This window comes from Sprattus sprattus (assembly GCF_963457725.1).
Source record: "Sprattus sprattus genome assembly, chromosome: 8".
NCBI classification, from domain to species: Eukaryota; Metazoa; Chordata; class Actinopteri; order Clupeiformes; family Clupeidae; genus Sprattus; species Sprattus sprattus.
Genome location: NC_137927.1, coordinates 7,301,400 through 7,328,763, shown reverse-complemented (window position 1 = coordinate 7,328,763; position 27,364 = coordinate 7,301,400). Strand labels below are relative to the sequence as shown.

Sequence of the window (27,364 nt, the reverse complement as noted above, 5' to 3'; positions counted from 1 at the left end):
CCCATGAATCAGACACCATCCAGTGTCCAAAGGGATAGACCAGGAGTGTCCAAGAAACACACACACTCATACAGAGACAGACAGACAGACAGACAGACATACACACACACACACACACACACACACACACACACACACACACACACACACACACACACATTTTTAAGGCATTTATTGATGAAATACACACTTTTCAATTTTTCAACAAAAAAGCTTCCATTAGATAGCAACTCCCCTCCCCCCCAGAGTCTGTTTGGGCTTCCTTAATTAGTCAGCTCGTTAATTAATCACATGATGTCATCACATGAACAATAAATAAATCAGAATAAAAAAGCAGAGAATGACCTCCAGCAACAAACCAGAGAAGAGAGAGAGAGAGAGAGAGAGAGAGTGTGTGTGTGTGTGTGTGTGTGTGTGTGTGTACAGGGAGAGGACCTTACAATGAGTGGGGATGAGTTTACAGCTGAAATGTATATTGCACATTTGTTCCTTTGGAATGGAATGAGACAATGGAGTGTGAGTGTGTGTGTGTGTGTGAGTCATTTCACAAGGTATAGGGAAAGTGTCACCAGAAAGCCTTCAGTAAGTGTGTGTGTATGTGTGTGTGTGCTCGCACAAAGAACACAACGGAAAAATATAATTATCAAGACATTTTAAACTCAAACCAAACCTCCACATATCCAGCAAAATCTGAGTGTGTGTGTTTGTGTGTGCATGTGTATGTATGGCTCATCCTCTCTTGAGGCAGCAAGGAGGTTAACTGATCAGGGATGTGAGTGTGTGTGTGTGTGTGGGAGAGAGAGCGCGTGCAAGAGAGAGAGAGAGAGAGAGATACACAGTGGAGTCAGAAAACTGCAGGGGAAAAAAGCTTGAGGATGTCGCCCTCTCATGGTGGGCAATTTTTATAGCACCTGACACACACAAGCACAAACACACACACAGTTGCAATGTGTACTGAGAATGCCACTAATAACTTTTCTTTTTTCTGTTTATCAGAGATTAATCTGTGGGTGTGTGTGTGTGTGTGTGTGTGTGTGTGTGTGTGTGTGTGTGTGTGTGTGTGTGTGTGTGTGTGTGTGTGATTTAACAGATACTGAAATGTCAAGCTCATAGATACAATAGCTGTAGGAAGTGGACTTTTGAACATTATTATAGAACCGCTATGTTGTGTTCTAACACAGCTGTAGAACCCTTTAGCACCACGATAGTCTCGAAGTGCGAGAAGCACCAGGGATCAGAACTGACACACACCTTTAAACACCTTAGAAACAGAACAAACAAATGACATCACACCCACAGGGAACTTAGGCTCACATGTATGAGTGCGTGTGTATGAGTGTGTGTGTGTGTGTGTGTGTGTGTGTGTGTGTGTGTGTGTGCATCCAGCATGTCACCTTAAACAGACAGTAAAACTAAATGGACACAGATCAACATAATTCCTGGTACGTCTAACAGTGTGGTCAGAGATATCAAACACACAAATCATTATCATTATATATTAGTTTAAACAAAGAAACACAGAAAAAAACAGATTGTTGGATGGTCTACAAATGCTGTGTGTGTAAGTGTGTGTGTGTGTGTGTGTGTGTGTGTGTGTGTGTGTGTGTGTGTGTGTGTGTTTTGGTGGAGCTGGTTAGTTTGCAGGTCATCTGGTAGGCAGCTGGTAAGAGCCCAGAGCTGGTGGTCTGTATAAAATCATCTCCATTCTCCAACCCAAGACCAGTGTACTGTCCTGTGATTGGTCTTCAGGGTTGTCAAAGACCATGTGTCCCTTCTGATAACACAAAGCCTTATGGGAGATTCTGTAGATCTGATTAAGAATGTAAGTGTTTTAAGTACTTATTAATATTTACACAAATGTTTTTATCCATTAAAAAATAAAAGAAAACAATTAAAAACATTGTTAAAGTTCTTAAAAAAATGTGCTGGCTATGTAACGCTTTCACTTAGTCTCTCATAGGCAGGTGTGCGCGCATTTGTGTGTGTATGTGTTTGTCTTTGTGTCCATGTGCCAAGAGTGTGTGTGTGTCCGTGCCTATGTGTTCGCCACCTTGTGTGAATGACCAGTTCAGGTGTCTCTGTGACCAATACAGGTGTCTCTGTGACGAGTACAAGTATCTGTATGATCTGTAGGGAAACCTAGATTAAAGAGCTGTAGCTGACGAGTCCTTTGGGTCTGGCATTAGAAGAAGAAGTAGCGTCCTCTAGTGGACAGATGGAGTCAGTAGGGAATGGGGCAGATGAGAGCCAGTGCTGTCACATCCAGCAGGCTAATGCTAATTATCAGGCTAGCCCTACAGACCTCAGCTGCTAATGCATGCTAAACCTGCATGGATGCTAAGTTGCAGGCTAGCCCCATATACCCTCTGCTGTTATGCATGCTAAACCTGCAGGAGTTTTACGACTGCTGGAAAGCTGTCAACACAAAAGGCTCACCCCCTCTGGTAACACTGAATTAATGCTTGCAGGCTAATGCTAAATGATCCCAACAGGATTAGGGAGTGAGCCTACGGCCTGCTAACTCTAGATGCTAATGCTAGGTGATTACTTTTGAGTTAATGTTCCCGTAGATAGCAGGTAAGTTCATCAGTTACTGCTAGCAGTTTGTAATCTGATCTGCTGTAGCTCGCAGTGTGTGTGTGTGTGTGTGTGTGTGTGTTTGTGCTCTCTTCCTCAGTTTTCTGTAGGTTCATGAGCTATGCGCAGACTAAACGGCTACACACTGCTAACCCCAAACAGCACTTAAGGAACCCTTCTAAACAGTCTGTAGTCTTCCTCTCTCTCTCTTCCATTCTCATGCGTCTCTCTCCTGCTTCTCTCTAATAATTACTTTTATGTACAGAATTCTATATAGAACATAAATTACTACACACTTTTCGGCTTATTCACAGTCCACCGTGGAAAAGAAAGCCAAAAGCAAAGCAAGGGACAAAAGCTCAGAGACAATATACCAACGTAAACAAACAAACAAATGACAAACAAACAGTCCATAATAAAAGTCCTTAGAGAGTGTGTGTGTGTGTGTGTGTGTGTGTGTGTGTGTGTGTGTGTGTGTTTGTTTGTGTGTGCGTGTGGCCGGGGCTGACGGGCTCAAATCTGTCCTTCTGTAGTCTTCTCAGATAGAAAGGGTAGAGAGGTCTGTTGGTTTAAAAACAGCTGACATTGTTGCTGTTGTTATGTTGGTCGCTTGTTTGTTGGTGAGTTAGGTTGTAAACAGAGCACCGGGTTGGTTCTGGGTCCATGTCTCTATTCTGTACAAAAGTATAAATATAAAGTTTATAACGTTTATAATCTTCCTCCAGCTCTCCTCGCTTCACAGAGGCCGCAGGACGGCATAGGCTGTTCCTGAGGCTGTGTGTGTGTGTGTGTGTGTGTGTGTTAGGATGTGTGTGTGTGTGTGTGTGTGAGGATGTGTGTGTGTGTGTTTGTGTGTGTGTGTTAGGATGTGTGTGTGTGTGCACACGAAAGTTTGTGTGTGTGTGTGTTGGATTGATCGTCTCTGCATAAATACTCCATCACACATGATCTGACTCTTGTTCCTACAGAAGGTCCATCTTGGGTCTGTAATGTAGAAGCAGCGGAGACTTCTAGAAGATGAAACACACACACACACACACACACACACACAAACACACACACTCATTAGACTGGCCAAGACACGTAACTAGAGGAAGATAACAGAACCTGTTTCTCACATATCGTGCTTGTGTTTACCTTCCCTGGAAGTCTGCTAAATGACTTAATGGAAATGGAAATAGTTTACAGCTACTTAACACACAGATGTAGACGATGATGTATTCAGGAACTATTAGATGCACTGGATTTGTTTTACATTCATAAATATACATAACATTATTTACTCAAAAGAGACCAACCATATAGATATACTATCGCTATTTGCAGGTATCTCTGTGACCAGTACAGGTATCTCTGCGACCAGTACAGGTATCTCTGTGACCAGTACAAGTATCTCTGTGACCAGTACAGGTATCTCTGTGACCAGTACAGGTATCTCTGTGACCAGTGCAGGTATCTCTGTGACCAGTGCAGGTATCTCTGTGACCAGTGCAGGTGTCTCACCGACCAGTACAGGTGTCTCAGTGACCAGTACAGGTGTCTCTGTGACCAGTACAGGTGTCTCTGTGACCAGTACAGGTAGGTCTCTGTGACCAGTACAGATATCTCTGTGACCAGTACAGGTATCTCTGTGACCAGTACAGGTGTCTCAGTGACCAGTACAGGAGTCTCAGTGACCAGTACAGGTGTCTCTCTGACCAGTACAGGTATCTCTGCGACCAGTACAGGTATCTCTGCGACCAGTAGAGGTGTCTCTGTGACCAGTAGAGGTGTCTCTGTGACCAGTAGAGGTATCTCTGTGACCAGTACAGGTGTGTCTGTGACCAGTACAGGTGTGTCTGTGACCAGTACAGGTATCTGTTTCCTAGGGTTAGGGTTTCTCTTTGTTCTCACCTTAAATCTCCACCTGGTCACCACCACAAACTTGAGCGTGTGGTCCTTTCCCAGAATCTCCTCGTTGCATAAAATATCCAGCTGGAGAGAGAGAGAGAGAGAGATGGAGAAAGAGAGAAAAGGAGGAAGGGAGGAGAGGAGGAGAGAAGAACGGGGGATCAGGGAAGAGGAGAAATGTGATGAATCACAGCTCACACACGCTATGTGCACAACACACACACAGTTAGTATCCTAACAAGTGTGTCTACTCTCCTGTCCAGCAGAGACTGCATCCAAAAGTGTGTGTGTGTGTGTGTGTGTGTGTGTGTGTGTGTGTGTGTGTGTAAAATGAAAAAGAGAGAGAGGGGCAGGTGGAGAAACGGAGAGAGAGCCAAGGAGAGGAGGGGGGGGAACAGCTGGGTGATTTCCCAACTCCTTTATCAGATCCCCACTGCGCCACTGACAAGCAAAACACGACACACCCCACAGACGACAGATGAGACGACATATGGCGTTCACTTCACACATACACACACAGCAAATCAGGTGGGAAGAAACTTGGTCTGAGTTCAAATCAGCACTTCAAAACCCCACAGAAGTCTTTAGAACAACACTAACACCCTCTCACATAGAGTCACATTAACTCACTCACACATTCACACACTCAGACTTACACTCTCCCCACAAAGTAACACTTGCACACTCACACATTCACTCAGGAAAATTAACAGTCGACTGTGTCAATTATAGCAAATGCTGAACAGATAAAAAATGCTTTTAGAAAATCTGTGGTCAACTTCAGACAATAATGCAATTAAGTATGTGTTTGTATGTGTGTGTCTGTGTACCTCGTTGAAGGACGTCAGGTTGAGTTTTTTGGCGATGAACTTCTTGAGGTGAAGGACGGTTGCCTGAGCTGAGCAGCGAATCCACTTCCTCTTTAGACCACGCAGCTTACTACTATTACACTCCAGACAGATACTCACCTACCCACACACACACACACACACACACACACACACACACACACACACACACACACACACAAAGTCAGGTCTACTTCCCCTTCAGATCATGCAACTTACTGCTGTTACACTCCAAACAGATACTCACCTCCACATACACACACATTTTATTTAAGAATGCTGAGGGCGAACACTAAAAGCACAGTGCACTGTGTTATAATGAGGTAGGTTAGATGCGCTGCAGACAGATACTCACACACACACACACACAGCTTCAGGTGAGTAGCTTAGGTGCGCTGCCGGTGTACCTTATGGCAGCACGCCATATTTGGCACATTGTCCTGTCGACTAGTCTGTCTCTTTTGAGAAATCTTCTGTATTTTTTAAATTTAATTTGTAGGGCAGAGTGTCGTAACACTCCAGTACACTCCCCCGATGTTTCTATAGTAACACACCTGGACCCAGTTTGGCCTCCACTGACTGGTGCAGATGAAAGGAGCTCTTGAGAAACAGAGGAAAGTTGTGTGTGTGTATGTGTGTGTTTGCGTGCGCTTGTGTGTGTGTGCTTGTGGGTGTGTGTGTGAGAATGAACAAAAAGGACAATAAAGACTACGGATGTTGTGATGTTCACATAAATACGTGTCCCGACTCTTAATAAGGCTGCAGGGTGCTGAGAATAAAAACCTACCCGTTTCGGTCTTTGTGCACAGGTCACAGCAAGCAACATATATCAATCTGTCTGTGTCTGTGTCTGTGTCTGTGTATTGCTCTTTTGTATGTTAGATTATTTAAATGTCACACATTACTGGACTGTTGACACTAGAGAGTGAGGATCAGTGTATTCAGAAATATTCTCTTCAACTCATCTTCAGACTGCAGGAGCTTATCTTTCGTTCCTGTAATGCATTGCTTGCTACTTTGTGTTTTGAAGGGAAAAGAAGATAATGAACTATGTTTCTTACTTGGGATTTTCCTGTGGTTGCCAAAGGACTAATTAGACTTACTCATTTATAAGCAAAAACGCTCGAGAAAATAGGCACACGCTGCAGCCTGTCAGGAGTTTTTGTTCTTGTTGGGAGTATAAAACTGACTGAAAAATGTTGAGATATTCCGATTATTATTGGTTGTTGATTAATCACTTAATGAAATTCAGTCAATATGTGCACTTTACTCATTTCTAATTGTGTTTCTGTAATGTCTTAATAATAATTTTAGTTATCCAAGTTATTGCAACAGTAACTGTGATCAGATTTCTTTGTTAGGAAACTAGAATACACAATACACAATAAGGCAGGCACACATGCACACATACACATATTTCTTATTACCTCATTGCCTCATGCGCACTAAGGCACACACACACAAAGCATTATCTGAATGGTATCTGTATGTGTGGTTCTCCAGGTGTACCTGTTCATCGCTCCGGTGATAATCGCCATCCTCTTCTTGCTTATCCTGGTCCTTATGGGCAGTGTCTTCTGACTTCACTTCTCCTGCAGTACAGAACAGATTGTTAGTGTGTGTTAATGAGTCTCTGTGTTTCTGTTTGTGTGTGTGTGTGTGTGTGTGTGTGTGTGTGTGTGTGTGTGTTACATAGTCCTGGGGTTGGATTTGCTTCCTGCTCTGGTCTGTACAATTCCTGCTGTAGGTGGATCCCAGACGAGCCCCCAATTGACCCTTCCGCGACCACTCCCCAAAACGGTAACTGATCAATCATAGCATAGCAACGGTTACTAAGCTCGGGACCTCAGTCAAGCGAGCCATTTTGATGAATGGAAGTTAATGAGAGAGACGTCTGCTCGAGAAGAGAAAATGAAACGTTGCGCTTATGGAGTGTGTAATTCTGACAGCCGATATCCAAAAAGGCTGGAGGGAGGGGTAACATTTTATCCCTTCCCGAAACCCAAGACCCAGAGAGAGAAATGCCTGCTGTGGATCAAACAATGTGGACGACCCCCCCCCCATCAGCTGAATGTCAGCAACGTAAACAGAAGCACCTAAGTTTGTTCCAAGAAGCTATGTCGCTAAAATCTGCCCACTGCATCGAAAACGTGAGAAAACCCTTGCTTAAAATACGATTCAGTTTTACCACCTTACATGTATGCGTAGCGGCGACTGTGCAGATAATAGAACACATAAACATAGCTGGAATGAACCTGTTAGCCTTAGCATTTGTCTGTCTACAAACACGGCATGTAATGTCTAACCACACTGTGACTCCTTTTATGTTACGATTCCTGGTGGGGATACGTAACAGTGTGTGAGTCTGTCTTTGTCTGTCTTTGTCTGTGTGTGTGTCTGTGTGTGTGTGTGTGTGTCTGTGCGTGTGTGTACCGTTGCGTTGGGGCTCCAGGTGAGGTTTGAGATTGCAGGGTTCTCCTTTAAGGTCCCCTGGGACATCCATTCCCAGCTTCTGATAGAACTCTCTCTGTTTCTTAATCTCCGCTGGAGATGGGGGGGGGGCAAAAGAGAATAATGAAAATGACTAGTGACTAGTGACTGTTTACAGCAGAGATAGTGACACACACACACTCTGAATTTTATCTCTGCATTTTACCCATCCAGGGTAGGGATACACACAGTGAAGCACACAGTGAAGCACAATAGCCCGGGGAGCAGTGGTTGGGGTTAGGTGCCTCAGCCGTGGATGTGGGCATGGGAGAGTAGTGCTCTACCACTTCCCCCGCCCACATATTACCTACTGGTCGGGGATCGAACTGGCCAACCTCCGGTTATCAGCCCGAAACCCTAACCAGTAGGCCACGGCTGCCGCTAATATAACATAATGTTTCATGTTTGAAGACAATTGTAGCATGTAATTTCCCATTTTAACATCAGTTATAATTATTTACCATCTCAACATCAGTTATAATTAATTTCCATCCCAGCATCAGTAATTATTATGACATAAGTAATGAAATAAATAAAACTGTAACTTTTATTGAAGTGAGAGAGAGATAAAGAGAGAGTGTGAGTGAGTGAGGGAGTGTGTGTGAGAGAGAGCGAAAGAAAGAAAGAAAGAAAGAAAGAAAGAAAGAGAGAGAGAGAGTGTGAGGGAGTGAGTGTGTGAGAGAGAGAGAGAGAAAGAAAGAGAGAGTGTGAGGGAGGGAGGGAGTGCGTGTGTGAGGGGGAGAGAGAGAAAGAGAGAGTGAGTAAGGGAGGGAGTGTGTTTGTGTGTGTGTGTGTGTGTGTGTGAGAGAGAGAGAGAGATAGAGTGTGAGCGAGGGAGGGAGTGTGTGAGAGAAAGAAAGAGCGTGTGAGTGAGGGAGGGAGTGCATGTGAGAGAGAGAGAGAAAGAAAGAGAGAGTGTGAGTGAGCGAGTGAGGGAGTGTTTGTGTGAAAGAAAGAGTGTGAGTTAGTGAGTAAGTGTGTGTGTGAGAGAGAGAGAGAGAGAGAAAAAGAGAGAGTGTGAGTGAGTAAGGGAGTGTGTGTGTGAGAGAGAGAGTCTGTCCCCCTGTCCCACATAACTAATATTTAATGTTTAACAGTTAACAATTAACCTGTTATTTGTTTTTATACCACATTGTTACCATCTATAACTTATTGTTTGTTTTTAATTATTTATGTTAATTGTGATTTGACATTTTATGTAAACATGCTTTGGCAACATTGTATTGTATGCAGTCATGCCAATAAAGTCTTTTGAATTTGAATTTGAGAGAAAAAAAAAGAGAGAGTGTGAGTGAGGGAGGGAGTGTATGAGAGAGGGAGAAAGAAAGAAAGAAAGAAAGAAAGAAAAAAAAAGAGAGAGTGTGAGGGAGGGAGGGAGGTAGCGTGTGAAAGAGATAGAGAGATATCCAGTGGAGACAGAAGACTGCAGGGGGAAAAGCTGTAAGATGTTATCCGGAAAAAAAACAAGTTTGTATAGGATAAGTTGAGGGGAATTCTGAAGACTCACCTTCCTGAAGACCTGGAACCAGCTTATACACAATATCCTGCATGGTCCGATCATGACTGGAGGGGGGGGTTGAAGAGAGAGAGATGGAAAAGGGGGAGCATTCACATAGTTGATAAAGGAGTGTAAATTCCACAGTCAGAGTACAGGCATCAGAGAGGCAAAACTCAACAGGAAAGATTATCCATCCATACTCATGAACCGGCACACCCATACTGTACAACCACCCATATTTGTGTGTGTGTGTGTGTGTGTGTGTGTGTGTGTGTGTGTGTGTGTGTGTGTATGTGAGTGGTTGTGAGAGACAGACGGGTATAACTGTGTTGGATGTCTGAGTGCTTGTGAGTGTGTGTGCGAGAGAGAGAATGAGAGACTGGTATGACTGGTATAACTGTTGGATGTGTGTTTGTGTGTGAGAGAAAGACTGCTGTAACTGTGCTGAATGTGTGTGTGTGTGTGTGTGTGTGTGTGTGTGTGTGTGTGTGTGTGTGTGTATTTGAGAGAGAGACTGGTATAACTGTGTTGGATGTCTGTGTGTGTGAGCGTGAGATAGAGTCAAACCCATTCTGTTGTGTGTGTACGAGTGTGTGGGGGGGCCCCCATGAGCCACAACAGAGTGTGTGTATGTGTGTGTGTGTGTGTGTGTGTCAGTTCTTACCCAATATACTGCAGTGGGTGGCTCTGATGAATAACAATCCTGCATGTGGGACAAGTGTTGTTCTCCTCTAGGTACTTGACGAGACAGCTCCTGCAGACTACAGACACACAGACACACAGACACACACACACACACGCACGCACGCACGCACACAGGCACGCACATACACATACACAACAGTAGGAATGTGAGGAAAATGATGATGATGTTAAAGGTATGGTGGATTTCATTTGCTGACCCCATCTTCACACATTTCTGTGATATTCTGGGCACAATTTAATCTGCATGTAATATGGTGTTGAGTGTGTTTAAGAGAGGGGGGGGGGATGTGTGTGAGTGCTGGAAAGTCAATTCTGAGGAGCTGTAGTGCTCTCTAGTGGTTCTCAAATGGTCTGGCTTTGGGACTCGACAATTTTCCATGGTCATTCAGAAAGAAAGAAAGAAAGAAAGAAAGAAAGAAAGATCCCACACACAAAACTGCACATAACATAGCTAATCTCAGTCACATGACAGCCGCAAATTACTAGAAAGAATGTTAACCCAGCAATATAACTACAGTAAACATTTTACTTTTCAAACTGAATTATGAATTCTAACGCAAATAGTTCATCTAGCCCACCAGTGGCCCACCTGAAGACAGCTAGTCAGTCTAAGCTATCCACCGCTCACATTACCGCAGAAGACCCAGCTCTTCCCATTTCAATATAAAAGCTACTGTTCACACACAGTTAGGTCCTGAAATATTTGGACAGTGACACAATTTGTATCATTTTGGCCCTATACGCTACCACAATGGATTAGAAATGAAATATTCGAGATGCAATTGAAGTGGAGACCTTGTCTGGGAATTCCCTGCCCCTTCACTGCATTGCATTTGCTCAGTTAGTCTGGCCAACTATCATCAGCGATCCACTTCACTCACGTAATTGGACACGCCTTTAACCAATCAGACCAACGATACTATACAACGATACAACGATCGGTAATAAAGCAAACACATATTTTTTCTGTATGAATTGTTCCAGGGCAAGTTTCTGTTCTGTTTTCAAAGAAAACTTGCCTTATCGAAGTTTTGCGGTGCTTCGGCGGCCACCATGTCCAATGTTTAAAAACTCTCCGTGCAGTAGAATTTGTAACGTAGCCGTGGTAAGTTTAAATCCGCCAATGGCGCGCCAGGTAGCCAAAAGCCAGTTTGTGATTGGCTCCAAGGATTGTGGAAATCTTGAAATGAACGGGTATCCATACTTGGCCAGACCCAGTTCTGAGGCAAAATCAATTTGGCCGGAAGAAGTGGGGCGGGACTTCCCAGACTAGTGGAGACCTTCAGCTTTAATTTGAGGGTATTTACATCAAAATTGAAAGAACTTTATTAAATACAATTAGTATTTCATTAAAGTTTTGAGGGGACACACACACTCTGCGACCCAACTGGAATGATTCCACAACCCATGATTGGGTCCTACCATCTGGGAAACACTGCTCTATAGGTTAAACCTAGTCATTTCACATCCAGCACACCAGCAGGCAGTGTGGGTCGCACCACCAGTCTGTCTCAGGGTCTACTGCTCATAAAGCCCACTCCTAAACTCCACTTATGTTAACTCATATTCATTCTGAACTCAACTAAACTGAACTCATGTAAACTCATATTCATCCTGAACTCCTAAACTAAACTCCACTCATATAAACTCATATTCATTCTAAACTAAACTCATATTCATTCTAAACTAAACTCATATTCATTCTAAACTAAACTCTGCTCATGTAAACTAATATTCATCCTAAACTTAACTCCGCTCTCAGACTCCCAGACTCCCAGACTCCCAGACTCCCAGACTCCCAGACTCCCAGACTCCCAGACTCCCAGACTCCCAGACTCCCAGACTCCCAGACTCTTAGGCCCAATCCCATTTCTAATCTAAAACGTGAACCCCCAAACGGAGGGGAAGGGGAAAGGCGTAGGGCTAAGGGGTGTAATGGGATTCAGCCTTAGACTCTTAGACTTGAAGGGCCCTATCTTGCCGATCAGAAACGCAAGTAGGACGGTGCCAAATGCAAGTAGCTGTGTGGGCGGCTCTATGGCACAGTTGCTATTTTAACGGCGGAAAAAACACACTTGCGTCCAGCGCAAGTGTCAAAAGGGTTGGTCCAAAGGAGGTTTGTGGTTTGGGCGTAATATGCAATAAACCAATCCGAGCGTCATGTCACATTCCCTTTAAGAGCGAAGAGCGCATAGTCCATAGCGGCTTGTTATTTTGATGGCGGAATTACCTGGTCGAAGACCGGAAAAGTTCACAGCCGAGGAGACCGACGTGAGATTTACACCAATTTTTTGGCAAGCCATATATAATTACAAGGAAAATAAAGTATTTACCACTTGAGGAAATCATTGTGATATCCATATCCAAGATATTTTAAAAATAGGCATACATCTAGCGTAGCCTACACATTGACCCAAATGATTCAGGTTAATTGAAGCTGCGTGACATTTGATTTATTGTATGGCTTTGTAAAAAGCCGGGAGATAGATATATATGGGGATGCGAGAAACCCTCCAAAAGTTAGCAAAGTCAAGCAAGCATGTCAAGATATTGCCGTGATTGTTTCTGCTACGGGGCACCCGAAAACGGTGCCGAAAACGCTATAATGACGTCCGGAGATGTGGGACATCCAAGCTGGAAGGTAACACACGTTCTCGTGGCTTCACGGGAGGTGGATCTGCCTCGACCCAGGATCTGACGGCAGCAGAGGACATCGCCTGAGAGCGTGCAGGGATTTGGGGGCATGGAAATCGGCACCCAAGCCAGTGCACCAGCTGACCAAATCCAAGGTACATAAATAAAGTCCACATACACAGAGATGAGTTTACAAGATTTATAATAATACTGGCATTAAATAACTGCAACAAAGCCATATCCCTTGTAGAAATTATTAATCTCGCCATGTACACATCTATATTGTTATAATAGACAGTTTATGCATTAATGCCACCAATAGCATATTCTTTATAATCGTGTTCTTTTAAACATCTCGCTGTAGGTGATGGCGGGCAAAAATATTTCTGTGCGCTGTCTTCGCCTTGCTCCTTTAACTGCTGCCATATCAACTTTTTCAAACTCAGTGGAAATGCGCTTCCTGGTTAAGACGTGCTTTTATGAGGCGGAGAATTATCCCGCAAATCAGAGACGTGCGCTTGCCAGGCAGTTTAGTAAATACCACGCAATACATCATTAGGCGCACTCCTCCCATTAAAGTGCGCTTCACGCCTATGTTGCCACCCACGTCTCCGTGCCATCCCACCTGTTGGCAGGTACACACCCTCAAAGCGTTAATATGCAACTCTACTCAAATGCGCCCCCTTAGTAAATACCGTTTTATGTTTACGACCGCTATTTTACGCCAGAAATGGGCGCAATCCTGTTAGTAAATCAGGCCCTTAGACTCTTAGACTCCCAGCCGTGTTTTCTCCATGTGTTCCTCAGTGCGTTTAAGAGGCCAGAAAGAATCCAAATTCTGGTCTTCGCCACATATTTCACTATCACTAACACTAACAGTCCGAGGAGGCAAACTTTAAGTAGACCTTTCTGAAAAGCCTTTGGGAGTAAATTAACCTGTTTGATTGTATAGCAGGTGTGAGTGTGTGTTTTCTGGTATGTGTTTTCTGCTGAGTTCAGTGTGTACTTACAGGTGTGCAAGCACTCCGTTACGGTGGTGGCGTCTATCAGGTAGCCCTCACACAAACGACAGGTGATGTGGGCGTTGATGTCCCACAGCTTGATCTTCCTTGTCAACATGTCTGGGTTCTACACACACACATATTCAAACACACACACACACACACACACACACACACACACACACACAGAAAATACACAATTCACATGAACAGATACCTTAAAAGTACAGATCTTTTCACCCCCCTTCATTCATGTCTGAATTTAGCTGAACATCTGTCCAAAGTAGGGCCCAATGATTGACGCGATAAGGAACAGAATCACCAAATTCAGTAAGGATAACTGAAAAGCCTCCTTCTCAAAGTCAGAACTGTTCCCATGGTGACAACACTATCAACATTCAATCTCTCACAACACACACAAATCAATAGAACTCATTATCTCAGTATCATATTAATAGAGGTTTATCATAGACATCAGCATTTAAACATATTAAATTAACAGCTGTTTGGGTCTTTGAAGATGATGAGTTTTGATTACATTACAGTGTAAACAAAAGACATCCATCTAAAACACTAGATTAAAAGTAAACAAAAGCATAAACACACGCTCACACACACACACACACACACACACACACACACACACGCACACGCTCACACACACGCTCACACACACACACACACACACACACACACACACACACACACACACACACACACACACACACACACACAGCAATAAAAAAGCAGAGGTTAAGGGAAAATATCATATCTCTTACCCCGAGGGACGCCATGTGTAAGCTGAGCAAGGGGAGCCAATCAGCTCGTGTGTCCAGAAAAGGGGGAGGGGCTAACTCTTCATCACGGACCGCCACTCATACGCCTATAAAGGTGACAAGAGCATTCAAAAATCACTAGAATAATTCACACTTATGCACAGCAACTACTACACACTAACACACACTGAAAATAACTCATGCCTACACTACAGTAGCCTGGCCATTACCAGCCTATGACTCCATTTCTTTCCGCAATTCAGTCTGGCAAAACCCCATGCATTTTCGTTTCCGAGATGGGCGGGTGCTTATCTTGAGGTTTAAAATCATTGGAGTTCCCTTAACCAATCAGCAACGTTTGGTAATTCGGTCTCCCCAGTCTCTCCATTACTAACGGGACCATCTGGTAGATTAAACTCTTCCCAAAGCCAGTTGGGAGAAGAGCTACGACGTCCTTTCCAATCATAAAACTTACAAGACAATACTCTGATTGTTCTCCTTTTAATTTTCTGATGTTCTCGAGAGTTGAGACAACTTCTCCGATAGCTTTTCGTGTCTCTTCCTCCATCGCCAATTCTGCTATGCTGGTAAACTACAAGCACCTCGGCAAGGCGAGTTTTGCATCACAGCTCTGAACTGTTCGCTGATTGGTGCGGTTGTGGGGTGAAGCCTGGAAACATACTCTCTCTCCCTCCCTCTCTTCCACACACACTCCCCCCCACACACACACACACACACACACACACACACTCCCCCCCCCCACACACACACACACACACACACACACGTCATGCTGTGGCAGGGGATTACAGTATTTTATAGGTAGTTAATGTTGACGGCAACAGCACAGGTAAAGTTTCCAGGCAAAGCCAGTGAGGTTCTGATTTAGCGCCACCTGGTGGTTGAAGGAGCTATCTACTATGACAACTATGACAACCACATCAAAGCCCCTCACTCACAGTAGGGATGAGGTGCCTGTGTTCTTATGGGTCCTTCCACTTTGGGCCCCCGATGACATTTCCTACTGTGACTGAGTTCCATCTGTACAATCTGAATCTCTACTTCTTACTGTACTGGTTGTAAGCTCAGATACGTCTGGCCTGAACACTGTCCCACTGCCAGAACACACACACCGGTGTGATTAAGGTGAGGAGAGCACAGGCTTCTACTAAACCTCCCAAACGCCCCTGATCAGGAACCTCCTCACACTGCAACATGACAGGAACTACTTTACACTGCAGCATGACAGGAACCTCTTCAGACTGCTACATGACAGGCACCTATCCAGACTGCTACATGACAGGCACCTCTTCAGACTGCTACATGACAGGCACCTCTTCAGACTGCTACATGACAGGCACCTCTTCAGACTGCTACATGACAGGCACCTCTCCAGGCTGCTACATGACCGGAACCTATCCAGACTGCTACATGACAGGCACCTCTCCAGACTGCTACATGACAGGAACCTCTCCAGACTGCTACATGACAGGAACTACTTCACTCTCCAATATGGCAGGAACTACTTCACTCTCCAACATGGCAGGAACTACTTCACACTGCAACATGACAGGAACTACATTAGACCACAACATGACAGGAACTGCCTTTTCACTGCAGGAGCTGGGGGCACTTGCCAGGTGGTGCAAAAGTGTACCCGAACCCTTTCAGCCTTTCTGTTTCCATTGCAGTGCAGGAACTACAGACCTACAAGCTACGCTGCCTTCTATTTTGCTGTTCGCAGCGTAAATTCTTAGCACAAGCAACAATATAGGCTAATGATATATTTCTCTGGTGGCAGCACCAACATTAGACCGTTAGGCCAGATATTTTCTAGATAACGTTAGGATTGCCTCAATGTCGAGTCAACAGTTCAATTTTGCTACAAAGTTGCTAACATATGATTAAATGGCTTCATATCAGCTATAATAACATGATAACTTGATAACTAAACATACCAGCACCACTATGATTAATTACCTCCGCCAAGGAGGTTATGTTTTCGCCCCTGTATGTTTGTTTGTCTGTTTGTCTGTTTTTCAGCAGGATTACGCAGAAACGCATGGACCGATTTCCATCACACTTTGTGGGGAGATTGGGTACTATAATGGCAATAATTGATTAGATATTCAGATGCCAAGGTCAAAGGTCAAGGTCACAAGGCAGAGGTTTGCATTCTCTGAAGGCTCCCATTCTTGTTAAAGAATGTATTCAAGCTGACGTTTTGCTTGTGTTCATTCAGTGACTGTAACCTCAACAAGCTTACTATGTAAGCAATAACTTATTTAGCCAAGTCCACCGCTGGCACATCTTGCTGGTTTTAAAAATGGCGCTTGTTGTTGTCTTCCACTCATGTTGTGTTTAACCAATAAGCATCAACCATCCAGCAGTTCCAGGGCCACATAGACATACAGTACCTACCCCGAAGTGGGCACTGAAAGGGGCAGTTCCTGCAATGGAAAACCACCCAAAGGGTGCCAGCCCTAAAATGCCCTCCGAGTTCCTGCAGTGGAAAAGTGCCTATTGCAATATGACAGGAACCTCTGGACACTTCAACATGACAGGAACTACATCATAGTCCAATATGACAGAAACTACTTCACACTGCAACATGACAGAAACTACTTTAGTTCTCTCTGTGTGAAATGTAGAACAGGTTTGGGCTTGTGAACCATCCTCTTAAGTGTGTGGTCTTCCAGGCAGCACCCACACATCTCCAGCTTCATACCTGCTCAGTGCTGCCCTGCTGCCCTGATGCGTGAAGGGGTTTCCTGCTGGTCACTAGGGCTGGATGGTATCGATGGTATATTGATATTGACACGCTATTTGCAAGATATAAGAAATTACCATATTCATAATATCGAGTATTGGTAATACATGTTGCTATTACAGTGTTTATAATATATTTTTATCTTGATGTTGGTAAACAACACAAATGTTTCATCTTTTCCAATTGTTGCAGCAATTTCACTCCAAGATTTCTGTGCAGGGATCGATTACGGAACGACCTACCGGGCCCAGGCCAAGGGCCCTCTGCCAGAGCCTCTGCATGAAGTCGCTGTTATGTATCTCTTATTTGTGGTTGAAAGTGTGGTTGATTTTGTTAATTTGCTGTTGGCTCTAATTGAGCGTACCTGCGCTGTGTTAGAAAATGTGTGCTGTAAATCCTGTTGCGGTACTGGTGAATTTAGTTATTATGCTGTTGAAAAAAAAAATTATGAGTAATGTCTTGCAAGCGCACAATTTTTGCGCGCAAAAGGGCGGGGGACTTTTACATGTCCAGGCCCAGGTGCCAATGGTTTTATACCCGTCCATGGTTCTGTGCCTGTGCTCCACCTGCTCACAGACTTGTGCCTCCAGCTCGTCCATTCTGCATATTCGCCAGACTTGCCACATGCTCCAAGTCACAAAAGTTAGAAAGTGACCAGCCGAAACAACACCAATGTATACTGCTTGCCAGCAGTCATAAAATGATTGTTGCCATGCCGCTGTGCGTAAGGATGGGAACGACAAGTATTCCTTTTCTCTTAAATGCATCAATATGCTTGACGGATTGGTCAAGCGCCAACTGTGATGTCAACACAACACCATCAACCGACTATACTTGCACTAACAGCACACTTAACCCTCTGAAGTCTTCTCCTAAATAATGGGCATCACAACCGTGAAAAATACCATCTACCGCTGGAAGGGATGTGCCGCATTAAATACATTACTTGTGAACAGAACCTTAATGCTAACTTTTCCCTCTCAGGTCTTCATCGGGCAAGATGGTAAAGTTAGTAGACCACACAAACAGCTCGTCTTTTCCAGTTGTTGCAGTAATCTCCCTCCATGAGTTATGTGCCATCTGGGAATCCCTATGTGTCTAACTAACCCAGAATCCCAAACAAAACACACCAAACCACTCACACATCCAATATCCTCCTCCAAAGGCCTTACCCAGAACCACACACACACACACACACACACACACACACACAGCCCAGCCCTAATTTACCTGCCTCTCTGTATCCTGCTCCTGATTGGCCGTATCGCCAAGCCCTAATTTATCCTGCTCCTGATTGGTGCAGCTTACCAGCCTTCGGTTTCCGTCTGTGAGGACAGGCAAAAAAACTGATTGTTTTGAAAACGATGATGACAAGGCCCCAACTTTAGCATTTCAGCTTTCATACCCCATGACACACACACACACACACACACACACACATCGAATATATCCTCCTCCCAAGGCCTTAACCCAGAACCAAACACACAGGCAACTGCACACACACACACACACTTGAAAACGCATCCAATAGCCCCCTCAAAAGACCCTAACCCAGAACCAAACTCACACGCACACATATACATCCATGATCATGAGTGCAGTCTAACCCAGACTTTGCCAAACACAACACGCAACCGCACGCACAAAAGCACAACCGAGCACACACACACACACACATCCAATATCCTCCTCCAAAGACCCTAACCCCAAACACACACACACGACCAACATCCCCCTCCAAAGATCCTAACCCAGAACCCCAAACACATGCATCCACACGCATACACACACACACACACGCACATCCAATATCCTCCTCCAAAGGCCCTAACCCAAAACCAAACGCACACGCAACTGCACACACACACAAACACATCCAACATCCCCCTCCAAAGACCCTCACCCAGAACCCCAAACACACACACACACACACAAACACACACACACACACACACACACACACACACATACACAAACACACACACACACACACAATCAGGGTGCAGTCTTTAAACCCAGAATCCCAAACACACACATGCAACCGCACACACAAAAACACAACTGCACACACACAAACATTCAATACCCACCTAAATACCCCCCTAAATACCCCCCTAAAAGGATTTATGCCATGTGTCCCAAATGCCCGTACGGAAACTGGAAAAAGGGCTTTTGTGTATTCTGCACCCTTGGCATGGAACATGTTGCAAAAAAACTTGAAACTAAATGAATTAATCCCGCTAAATGCTTTTAAATCCAAAATGGAAGAACTAGACAGATTCCTTAAGATGTCAATGTTTTTAATTGACCTGGCTACGACACTAACTCCTATAGTTCGGTTTAATTAATTAAATAAAGCATATAAAAAGGCCTTAACCCAGACCCAAACACACACACGCATCCGCACACACACTCTAACCCCCATGATCAGAGTGTAGTCTAACTAACCCAGAATCCCAAACAAAACCGCTCACACACACAGACACATCCAATATCCCCCTCCAAAGACCCAAAACCAGGAAACACATACACTCACACACTCACACATGCAACATCTTCCTCGAAAGGCCCTAACCCACAACCCCAGCATCCCTTGCATGCAACCGCACAAAGACAACTGCATACACACACACACATGATATCCTCCTTGAAAAACCCTAACCCCCAACAATCTTTAACCCCATGATGAGGGTGTAGTCATACTAACCCAGAACCCCAAACCCGCACACACAAGCACATGCACACTAACACTCACCCACACAAGCACACAAACCAACACACACACACTTTCTATCAGCTGCTAAAGACCATGCTCCTCAACTGAACTCAGAACCTTCAGTCAGACCCAGAAGTTCCAGTCCAACCATAACCAGGAACAGTAGTGGAAGTGTTTGCCAAGAACAAACACACACACACACACACACACACACACACTCTACCTGAATGATCATGACAACACATACTCTATGGCCATGTCTCACGTCTATGAACTGACGGGGGAAGAGATGGACTACAAGTTAAACCACCACATCAGGGCATGATGACACAACACAAAACTGAGAGTTTACCTTTTTTGGTTAAACACAACACACACACACACACTCACAGGTCCGAAAGTTCATTTGGCTTGAGTGTAGTTTTTTGGCAGGCGTATCAATGAGCCACTGTTGTGCCAGATACACTCGCAGCTTCAGAGATTAAACAGCAGTAAACTTCACAGCCCCCTCTCCTCACAGAAATATACACACGCACACTTTTATTTCACACTTTAAATAGTAAGAGGTGTGTGTGTGTGTGTGTGTGTGTGTGTGTGTGTGTGAGAGAGAAAGAGAGAGAGTGAGTCCTATAAGATTTTTTTAACAGGTATCCCCGAGAAGGAACTTTGCGTCTTTGTGTCGGGAGTCTTGAGGAGATAAAGGTGACACAATGCGGGCTTCGCCGCAAGCTTCCGATCTAATCAATGCTGAACGCGCGGATCAATGCGACCAGCCGGTAGACTACTGGGGCAGGGCCTACCGACATCGGACCGAACCGATTCCACAGTCACACTCAACGCAAACTCGCCTCAGTCTTCACACCCTCGTTTCAACAATGTCCTCTGGCCAACTACGAAGTTGCCGGGGCGACTGAATTCCGACGGGCTGTGGTCGCTTCATAAGGCGTTAGTGGCAATTTAGTTGATTAATTAAGGAGGCTTGGTAAGCCTACGCCAGTTTATGTTGAACACGACACATTTCAGCGACACCCCACAACCCTCAGCTCAGGCTACGCTCGAAGTCGAACCCCTCTCACTCTTGTCACTGGGTGAAATCCACCCCTCGCCTAGACCGCATCTACTTCACTCAGTTCTACACTCGCCACTGTCCCGGTAAAACAGGTTATCACACGCTCACGGGCGCATTCACATCCCCAGTCTTTAACTTTCTTTACACTGTTTTGCCCCTTTCTGTCCGAATACACTACCCCGTGAACCCGTACCCCAACTTTCAGCGTCCGCACAGGCTTGTGGGGGTGGATGGAGCTCTCACGAACATTCCAGGCAACAACAGGAAAAAAACTGGTTTCCCGTGGAAAACAGCGCAAGTATTTCAGGCGATATGTTCACCCGTCCGCGGCGGACACACACGATCGGACTAAAAATGTGCTTCCCCGTATCTCCAGCCTCACTAAAGCACTTTTCGTCGCGACAGCGATGACCCCAGCGCGACTGCAGGGCCCGGCGTCGCCATACACACAACACGAGCGCATATAACAACACGTATAGCATGCATAGCTCTGGCCAGGCGGAAAAGACACGGCTCGGGGATCGCCGAAAACTGCACGATTCCTCCATTAACCACACAAAACGACAGTCGGATGGCACAAGCTTCGAAAGCGCGTTGAAGAAAGGCGAACTGACCTGTTCGAGAGCAGAAGAGTCCGCAGGATATTGGGTTCAATCCGAGTTAAATCCACTATCAGTAAAACAAAGAGGCGAAAATGTCCGGGCAATCCCGAAACCTACCGAGAGCCCACACTTGGTGGGGCTTTGCGCATGCGCACCGAGGCGTGTAGGAGGGGGCGGGGGATTAGGCCGGCTAACATTGTACCAAAGTAGCTCATTCATTTCCAGCGTCGCTTTATGAAGTTTGAAGCGCAACAGTGTGACAGTCATAGACTAAACACGTGTTGCGATTGCAAGTTAAAGGGGTTCTGTTGTTTTCTAATGCACGTCATCTCAATTAGGCTACTGTCGGTATTGATGGAAATCTGGCCACAGGCACAACTCATAGATGTCAGAGGTTTGATAAACTTCGTTTTATGTGCATTATATGCAGTACTGTGCAAAAGTTTTAGGCAGGTGTGAAAAAATGCTGTAAACTAACGATGCTTTCACAAATGGAAGTGTTAACAGTTTATTTTCATCAATTAACAAAATGCAGTGAAGTCAGAAGATAAATCTAAATTAAATAGCCTAAATATTTGGTGTGATCACCCTTTGCCTTCAAAAGAGCATCAATTCTTCTAGATACACGTGCACACAGTTTTTGAAGGAACTCGGCTGGTATACATCTTGGAGAACTAACCACAGATATTCTGTGGATATAGGCTCCCTCAAATCCTTCTGTCTCTTCATGTTATCCCAGATAGACTCGATGATGTTGAGATCAGGGCTCTTTGATGGCCATACCATCACTTCCAGGACTTTTTGCTCTTCTTTACGCTGAAGATGGTTCTTAATGACATTGGCTGTATGTTTGGGGTCATTGTTCTGCTGCAGAATACATTTGGTGCCGTTCATACACCTCCTAATGGTATTGCATGATGGATAAGTATCTGACTGTATTTCTCAGCATTGAGGACACCATTAATCCTGACCAAATCTCCAACTCCACTTGCAGAAATGCAGCCCCAAACTTGCAAGGAACCTCCACCATGCTTCACTGTTGCATGCAGACACTCATTACTGTACCGCTCTCCAGCCCTTGGGTGAACAAACTGCCTTCTCCTACAGCCAGATCTTTCTTATTTTGACTCATTAGTCCAGAACACCTGCTGCCATGTTTCGGCCCCCCAGTTCTTATCTTTTCGTGCATAGTTGAGTCACTCGGCCTTGTTTCCATGTCAGGGTATGGCTTTTTGACTGCAACTCTTCCATCAAGACCACTTCTGGCCAGACTTCTCCAGACAGTAGATGGGTGTACCTGGGTCCCACTGGTATCTACCAGCTCTGAGCTGATGGCACTGCTGGACACGTTCCAATTTCGAATGGAAATAAGCTTGTGTTTGTCATCAGCTGCATTAAGTTTCCTTGGCCAACCACTGAGTCTCAGATCCTCAACGTTGCTTGCTTCTTCAAAAGAGCTTGAACAGCACATCTGGAAACCCCTGACTGCTTTGAAATATTTGTCTGGGACCTTGCCCGATGCAGTATAGTTACGCTGTGTCTTGTTGCTCAGTCTTTCCATGTATGACCTGTGACATGAAACTGTCTTCCACAACTTCACCTTGGTAGCACAGTTTGGCTGTTCCTCACCCAGTTTTAAGCCTCCTACACATGCTGTTTCTGTTTCAGTTACTGACTGTGTTTCAACCTACACGAGAAATTGATGATCATTAGCATCCGTTTGGTATAATTGGTTGATCATACACCTCACTATAATCCCAAAAAAATCCCTGACTTTGTGCAAGTGTACCAATAATTCATGCTAGTTTGAAGGCAAAGGGTAGAAACACCAAATATTGATTTTATTTAGATTTTTCTTATGTTCGCTCACTTTGCATTTTGTAAATTCATAAAAATATTTTTTTTTTGTTTATATTCTTAGTTTACAGCATTTTTTCACACCTGCCTAAAACTTTTGCACAGTACTGTATATAAAAAGAATAGAATACTTTGGCGTTACTGTACCTTTCCGACGATTGATTGGTGACCTGAATAAGGGCAGTATACCTGTCTGGAGCATTTTTAAAGCTAAGGTGATTCTGCGCTCTAGCCTACTGTTAAATGTAGTCATATAGGCTAAAGACATTTTCCAAACCCTATGTTTTCGGGCATGTGTCCTCGACCAGTCAGAGTGCTGAACATTATTCAGCAGTGAAAAAAAAAAAAAAAAAACGATAGCACTATTCTGTACGGAGCCCCTAAAGGGACATGAAAAAAAAAAAAACGTTCTTGTGCGCACCAGAAACTTTCTCGTGCGCACCAGAAACTTGGCTACTCATTCTAGTAGGCTAAAACAGAGAGTAGAACTAGGCAGGACGGGCAGAGAATCGTCTAGAATCGACCCAGATCTGCCTACGGACATAAAACACTAATTAGAGTAAGTATCCTATGCCTAATTAATCATTCTACAATTATTAGCAAATGTAGTAATTACGGTTTGTCTTGTTTCTGTGTTTTCTGTGTTCAGCCCTATAGCCTAGCCTAATTAGGCTACTTCAACCAAGGAGGCAGGCTACCTCATCTGACTGGCTGCATATAAGTGCTGCGCAGCTGAGCCTCCTCGACGAGAGACCCGTGCTATCAGAAAGGAATAGAATAATAAACCGATTTTCCCCAATCCACTCCTTTTTCCACCGTCACATTACACCATGCCTAGGAAACTAGGACAGCAGTGAGGATGAATTTAAATAAATAAAAGCCGTGTTTTGGCTTGGCTATTCTTGGTAGACCTATATGGCCTATGTGGTTAAATTATGGGTAATTCTGGGTAAATTCTGGTTAAGCTTTGGCTGGTATGGGATATTATGGCTTTCTTATGGCATTTCTATTGTTTTTATTTGGCATAGAAAGTTTCTGGTGCGCACGTGAAAGTTTCTGGTGCGCACGAGAAAGTTTCTGGTGCGCACGAGAAAGGTTTTTTTTTTTTTCATGTCCCTTTAGGGGCTCCGTAAAACTCTGCATTCTTAGGTGGTTGCTAACAAGTTACCATTCCACACATCCCTGTCCTCCCTTCCTTTTCTTGGAGGGAAAAGTAGACAAACCTGAAAATGTCCACTCCGACCAGAAGTGAAACTGGTGTGTTGCTATGGTTTTCGTTGATCTCTGTAGAGATTTGTGATTTCTATACTGACGTAACTCGACTCCCTTTAAGACCGGCGCGAGTCGCCGCACGCGACACAGGGAGGAGCTCTAGCCTCTCTGGAACCGGACCGACCGACAGACTGGGTTTGATATTCACTGGCGGCACAACCGGCACCTGGGCGGACTTACGAAGACCACCGATGATCACGCTCGCGTGCAAGACTACCGCCAGATCACAGAGACTTGCTCAGGATGAACGGCCAACCTCAGGAGTTTTAAAGTGTTGATAGACCTTGAGGCACGCCTCTTTTCATCCCAGGAGGAAGAGAGTTGTGTAGGCTATAGTAGCCTATAACTCCCGTTGCCCCGATGGAACATGACATATCGTGTGGTTCTGGTTCGGAGGAGGTTCGGTGTCAGGGCGAGTTAAGGCCAGAGCCCAGCCCAGACTTGGCCACCCTGCTCCAGTTTAAAGTGTACCGAAGAAGATGGTTCATACTTCTGGTGCTCTGTCTTCTCAACTGCTCAAACGCAATGGTATGTGGTCTACCACCGATGATGTCAGCACAAATGTGTTTCACACATTACTAACACTTGTCGTGGTTCCGGTCAGAATTGTAATTGCTTTTTGTAAACATTTGATTTTTAGCTATTTTGATTTAAACCTTTCTACAGATGGGGGTGAAAATGCATAGCCTACAATTCTACACTGCAAAATAAAGTCCGCGACTCTTGGTTGTATGTAGTAAGTGAAAATGCAAACGCGTGGAAACAAAACGCCTGCAGAACGATGTGTGCAAGAACCTATTGGCCCTGTCCGCGCCCGTGACTTGTAATAGTGCTTTATTTGGACTTGTTGGCCCGCAGAAGAGATATTTTACCGGCAAGAGACGGGTTTTTGACGTTGTTTAGCATTATACTTAATAGCTATAGCTATATGATTTACGAGGCTGTCCTTGGTTTTGTTGTTTTGTCTGACTTAAGTCTAAAGTTTGGTATTGGCAGTATTGGTTGACCTAGAGTAGACCCGGGGCAACCCTGCAAATGTGTCAGCGCGTCAGGTGACCGAAGGGAGAAAAAAGCAATCGCAGAAGTTTTAGCTGACAGCAAGCTACCAGCTGCGATCAGAGACTATAGGAAATTATGGGTGGCAGTGATAGAGGAATGATAGTTGTTATTGTGACAGTGGTATACGGCGATCACTCTGCAGGAAGCTGTGTCCAGTGGTGTGATTTAGCCGTCGGCATTGTCATGGTGTCATAATAGTGTTATAGTGTTGGAATGTGCGGTTGTGAGATGAGTGTGTATGTTTGTGTAAATTATAATACAAATAATAATAATAATAATAAATGCCTGTATGTCGTGTGTCCAACGACATTTGGTTGTATAAATATGTATGTTCGCTCGTGTAAATGCCCAGATGTGTGATTTAGTTTGTTTATTGTTGTGTAAATGGCTGCGTCTGTGTTTGTTTTGTAGTCTGTGAACCCCTTTGTGATGTGGGGATATGTTTGTGTAAGGCCTGTATTTCATGTGAGTGTTTTTGTCATAACTGTTTTTGTTTGAATTTGTGTGTGTGTGTGTGTGTGCTGTGTGTAGCTGTGGCTGACCTTTGCCCCGGTAGCAGATGAGTCCGCAAGGGCTCTGGGCGTGTCTCTGGACCAGATTAACTGGCTCTCCCTGGTCTACATGATTGTGGCCATCCCACTCAGCTTTGTCAGTACCTGGATGCTCGATACATGGGGCCTGAGGCTAACGGTAAGTGTGTGTGTGTCTTCCACATGATTCAACCCATTTCACACCCCCATCTCACTCACAACTCACATTTTCCAACGTATGTGTTTCTGTGTGTGTTGGCAGCTGATCCTGGGTGCATGGCTGAACATGCTGGGGAGTGTGTTGCGGTTCGTTGGGGTGTTGCATGTCATGGACCCCCCTAGACGGTTCCCCCTGGTAATGGCTGGGCAGGTGGTGTGTGCCGTGGCCCAGCCTCTCGTCATCTTCAGCCCCACCAAACTGGCCGGCGTCTGGTTTCCGCAGCAACAGAGGGCCACCGCCAACATGATCGCCTCCATGTGTGAGCTGACACACCCTCCCGACCCACAATGCACCAGTCTCTTCCCCTAGTCCCTCGCATTAAACATGCCTCCGATAAGAATTAGACCTGACTAGTGTGTGTGTGTGTGTGTGTGTGTGTGTGTGTGTGTGTGTGTGTGTGTGTGTGTTTGTGTTTTATAGCCAATCCACTAGGAGTGCTGTTTGCCAACATTCTGTCTCCTCTTATTGCTGGCTCTTCTGGTGACCTCTCCACTCTTGTAAGACCAGTTTCAGTACTCACACACACTCACACAAAAACACATATTTATATGCATACAGGCGGTTTTGACTGTAATCTTCTCCTCCTCCTCTTCTTCCTCTCCCATTGCCTCCATTTTCTCCTCTCTCCTCTTCTCCCCTCTATTCCTCTCCTCTTTTCCTCTCCTCTCCTTTTTTCTCCCCTCTTTTCCTCTCTTCTCCCTTCTTTCCTCTCCTCCCTTCTCCTTTCTCTTCTCCCTTCTTCCTCTCTTCTCCCCTCTTTTACCTTCCTCTCTTCACTTCTTCCATTTTTTCCTCTCTTCTCCCCTCTTTTCCTGTCCCCTCCTCTCTTCTCCCATCTTTTCCTCTCTTC

The 27,364-nt window shown here is 44.8% G+C and overlaps 2 protein-coding genes across 2 annotated transcripts in view; one reads left to right on the top strand and one right to left on the bottom strand.

Annotated features, from left to right (window-relative positions):
* Nucleotides 1-1,082: 1,082 nt before the first annotated feature.
* pcgf3 (polycomb group ring finger 3) lies at nucleotides 1,083-21,700 on the bottom strand. Its single transcript, XM_080843450.1, has 10 exons — nucleotides 21,589-21,700; nucleotides 14,423-14,526; nucleotides 13,653-13,770; nucleotides 9,968-10,064; nucleotides 9,313-9,368; nucleotides 7,749-7,859; nucleotides 6,825-6,907; nucleotides 5,298-5,435; nucleotides 4,471-4,551; nucleotides 1,083-3,587 (listed from the first exon to the last, which is right to left on the bottom strand). Exons 2-10 carry the CDS (start codon nucleotides 14,435-14,437, stop codon nucleotides 3,540-3,542), a joined length of 747 nt encoding a protein of 248 aa, XP_080699576.1. The 5' UTR covers nucleotides 14,438-14,526; nucleotides 21,589-21,700; the 3' UTR covers nucleotides 1,083-3,539.
* Nucleotides 21,701-25,065: 3,365 nt separating this feature from the next.
* slc49a3 (solute carrier family 49 member 3) overlaps nucleotides 25,066-27,364 on the top strand; it is a gene marked incomplete at both ends in the record, with an annotated part of 6,603 nt that continues 4,304 nt past the window's right edge. The window contains 4 exons of the mRNA XM_080843053.1: nucleotides 25,066-25,233; nucleotides 26,296-26,454; nucleotides 26,557-26,773; nucleotides 26,935-27,011. Of these exons, the coding sequence (XP_080699179.1) occupies nucleotides 25,066-25,233; nucleotides 26,296-26,454; nucleotides 26,557-26,773; nucleotides 26,935-27,011 (621 nt within the window). The remainder of the gene's footprint in view (nucleotides 25,234-26,295; nucleotides 26,455-26,556; nucleotides 26,774-26,934; nucleotides 27,012-27,364) is intronic.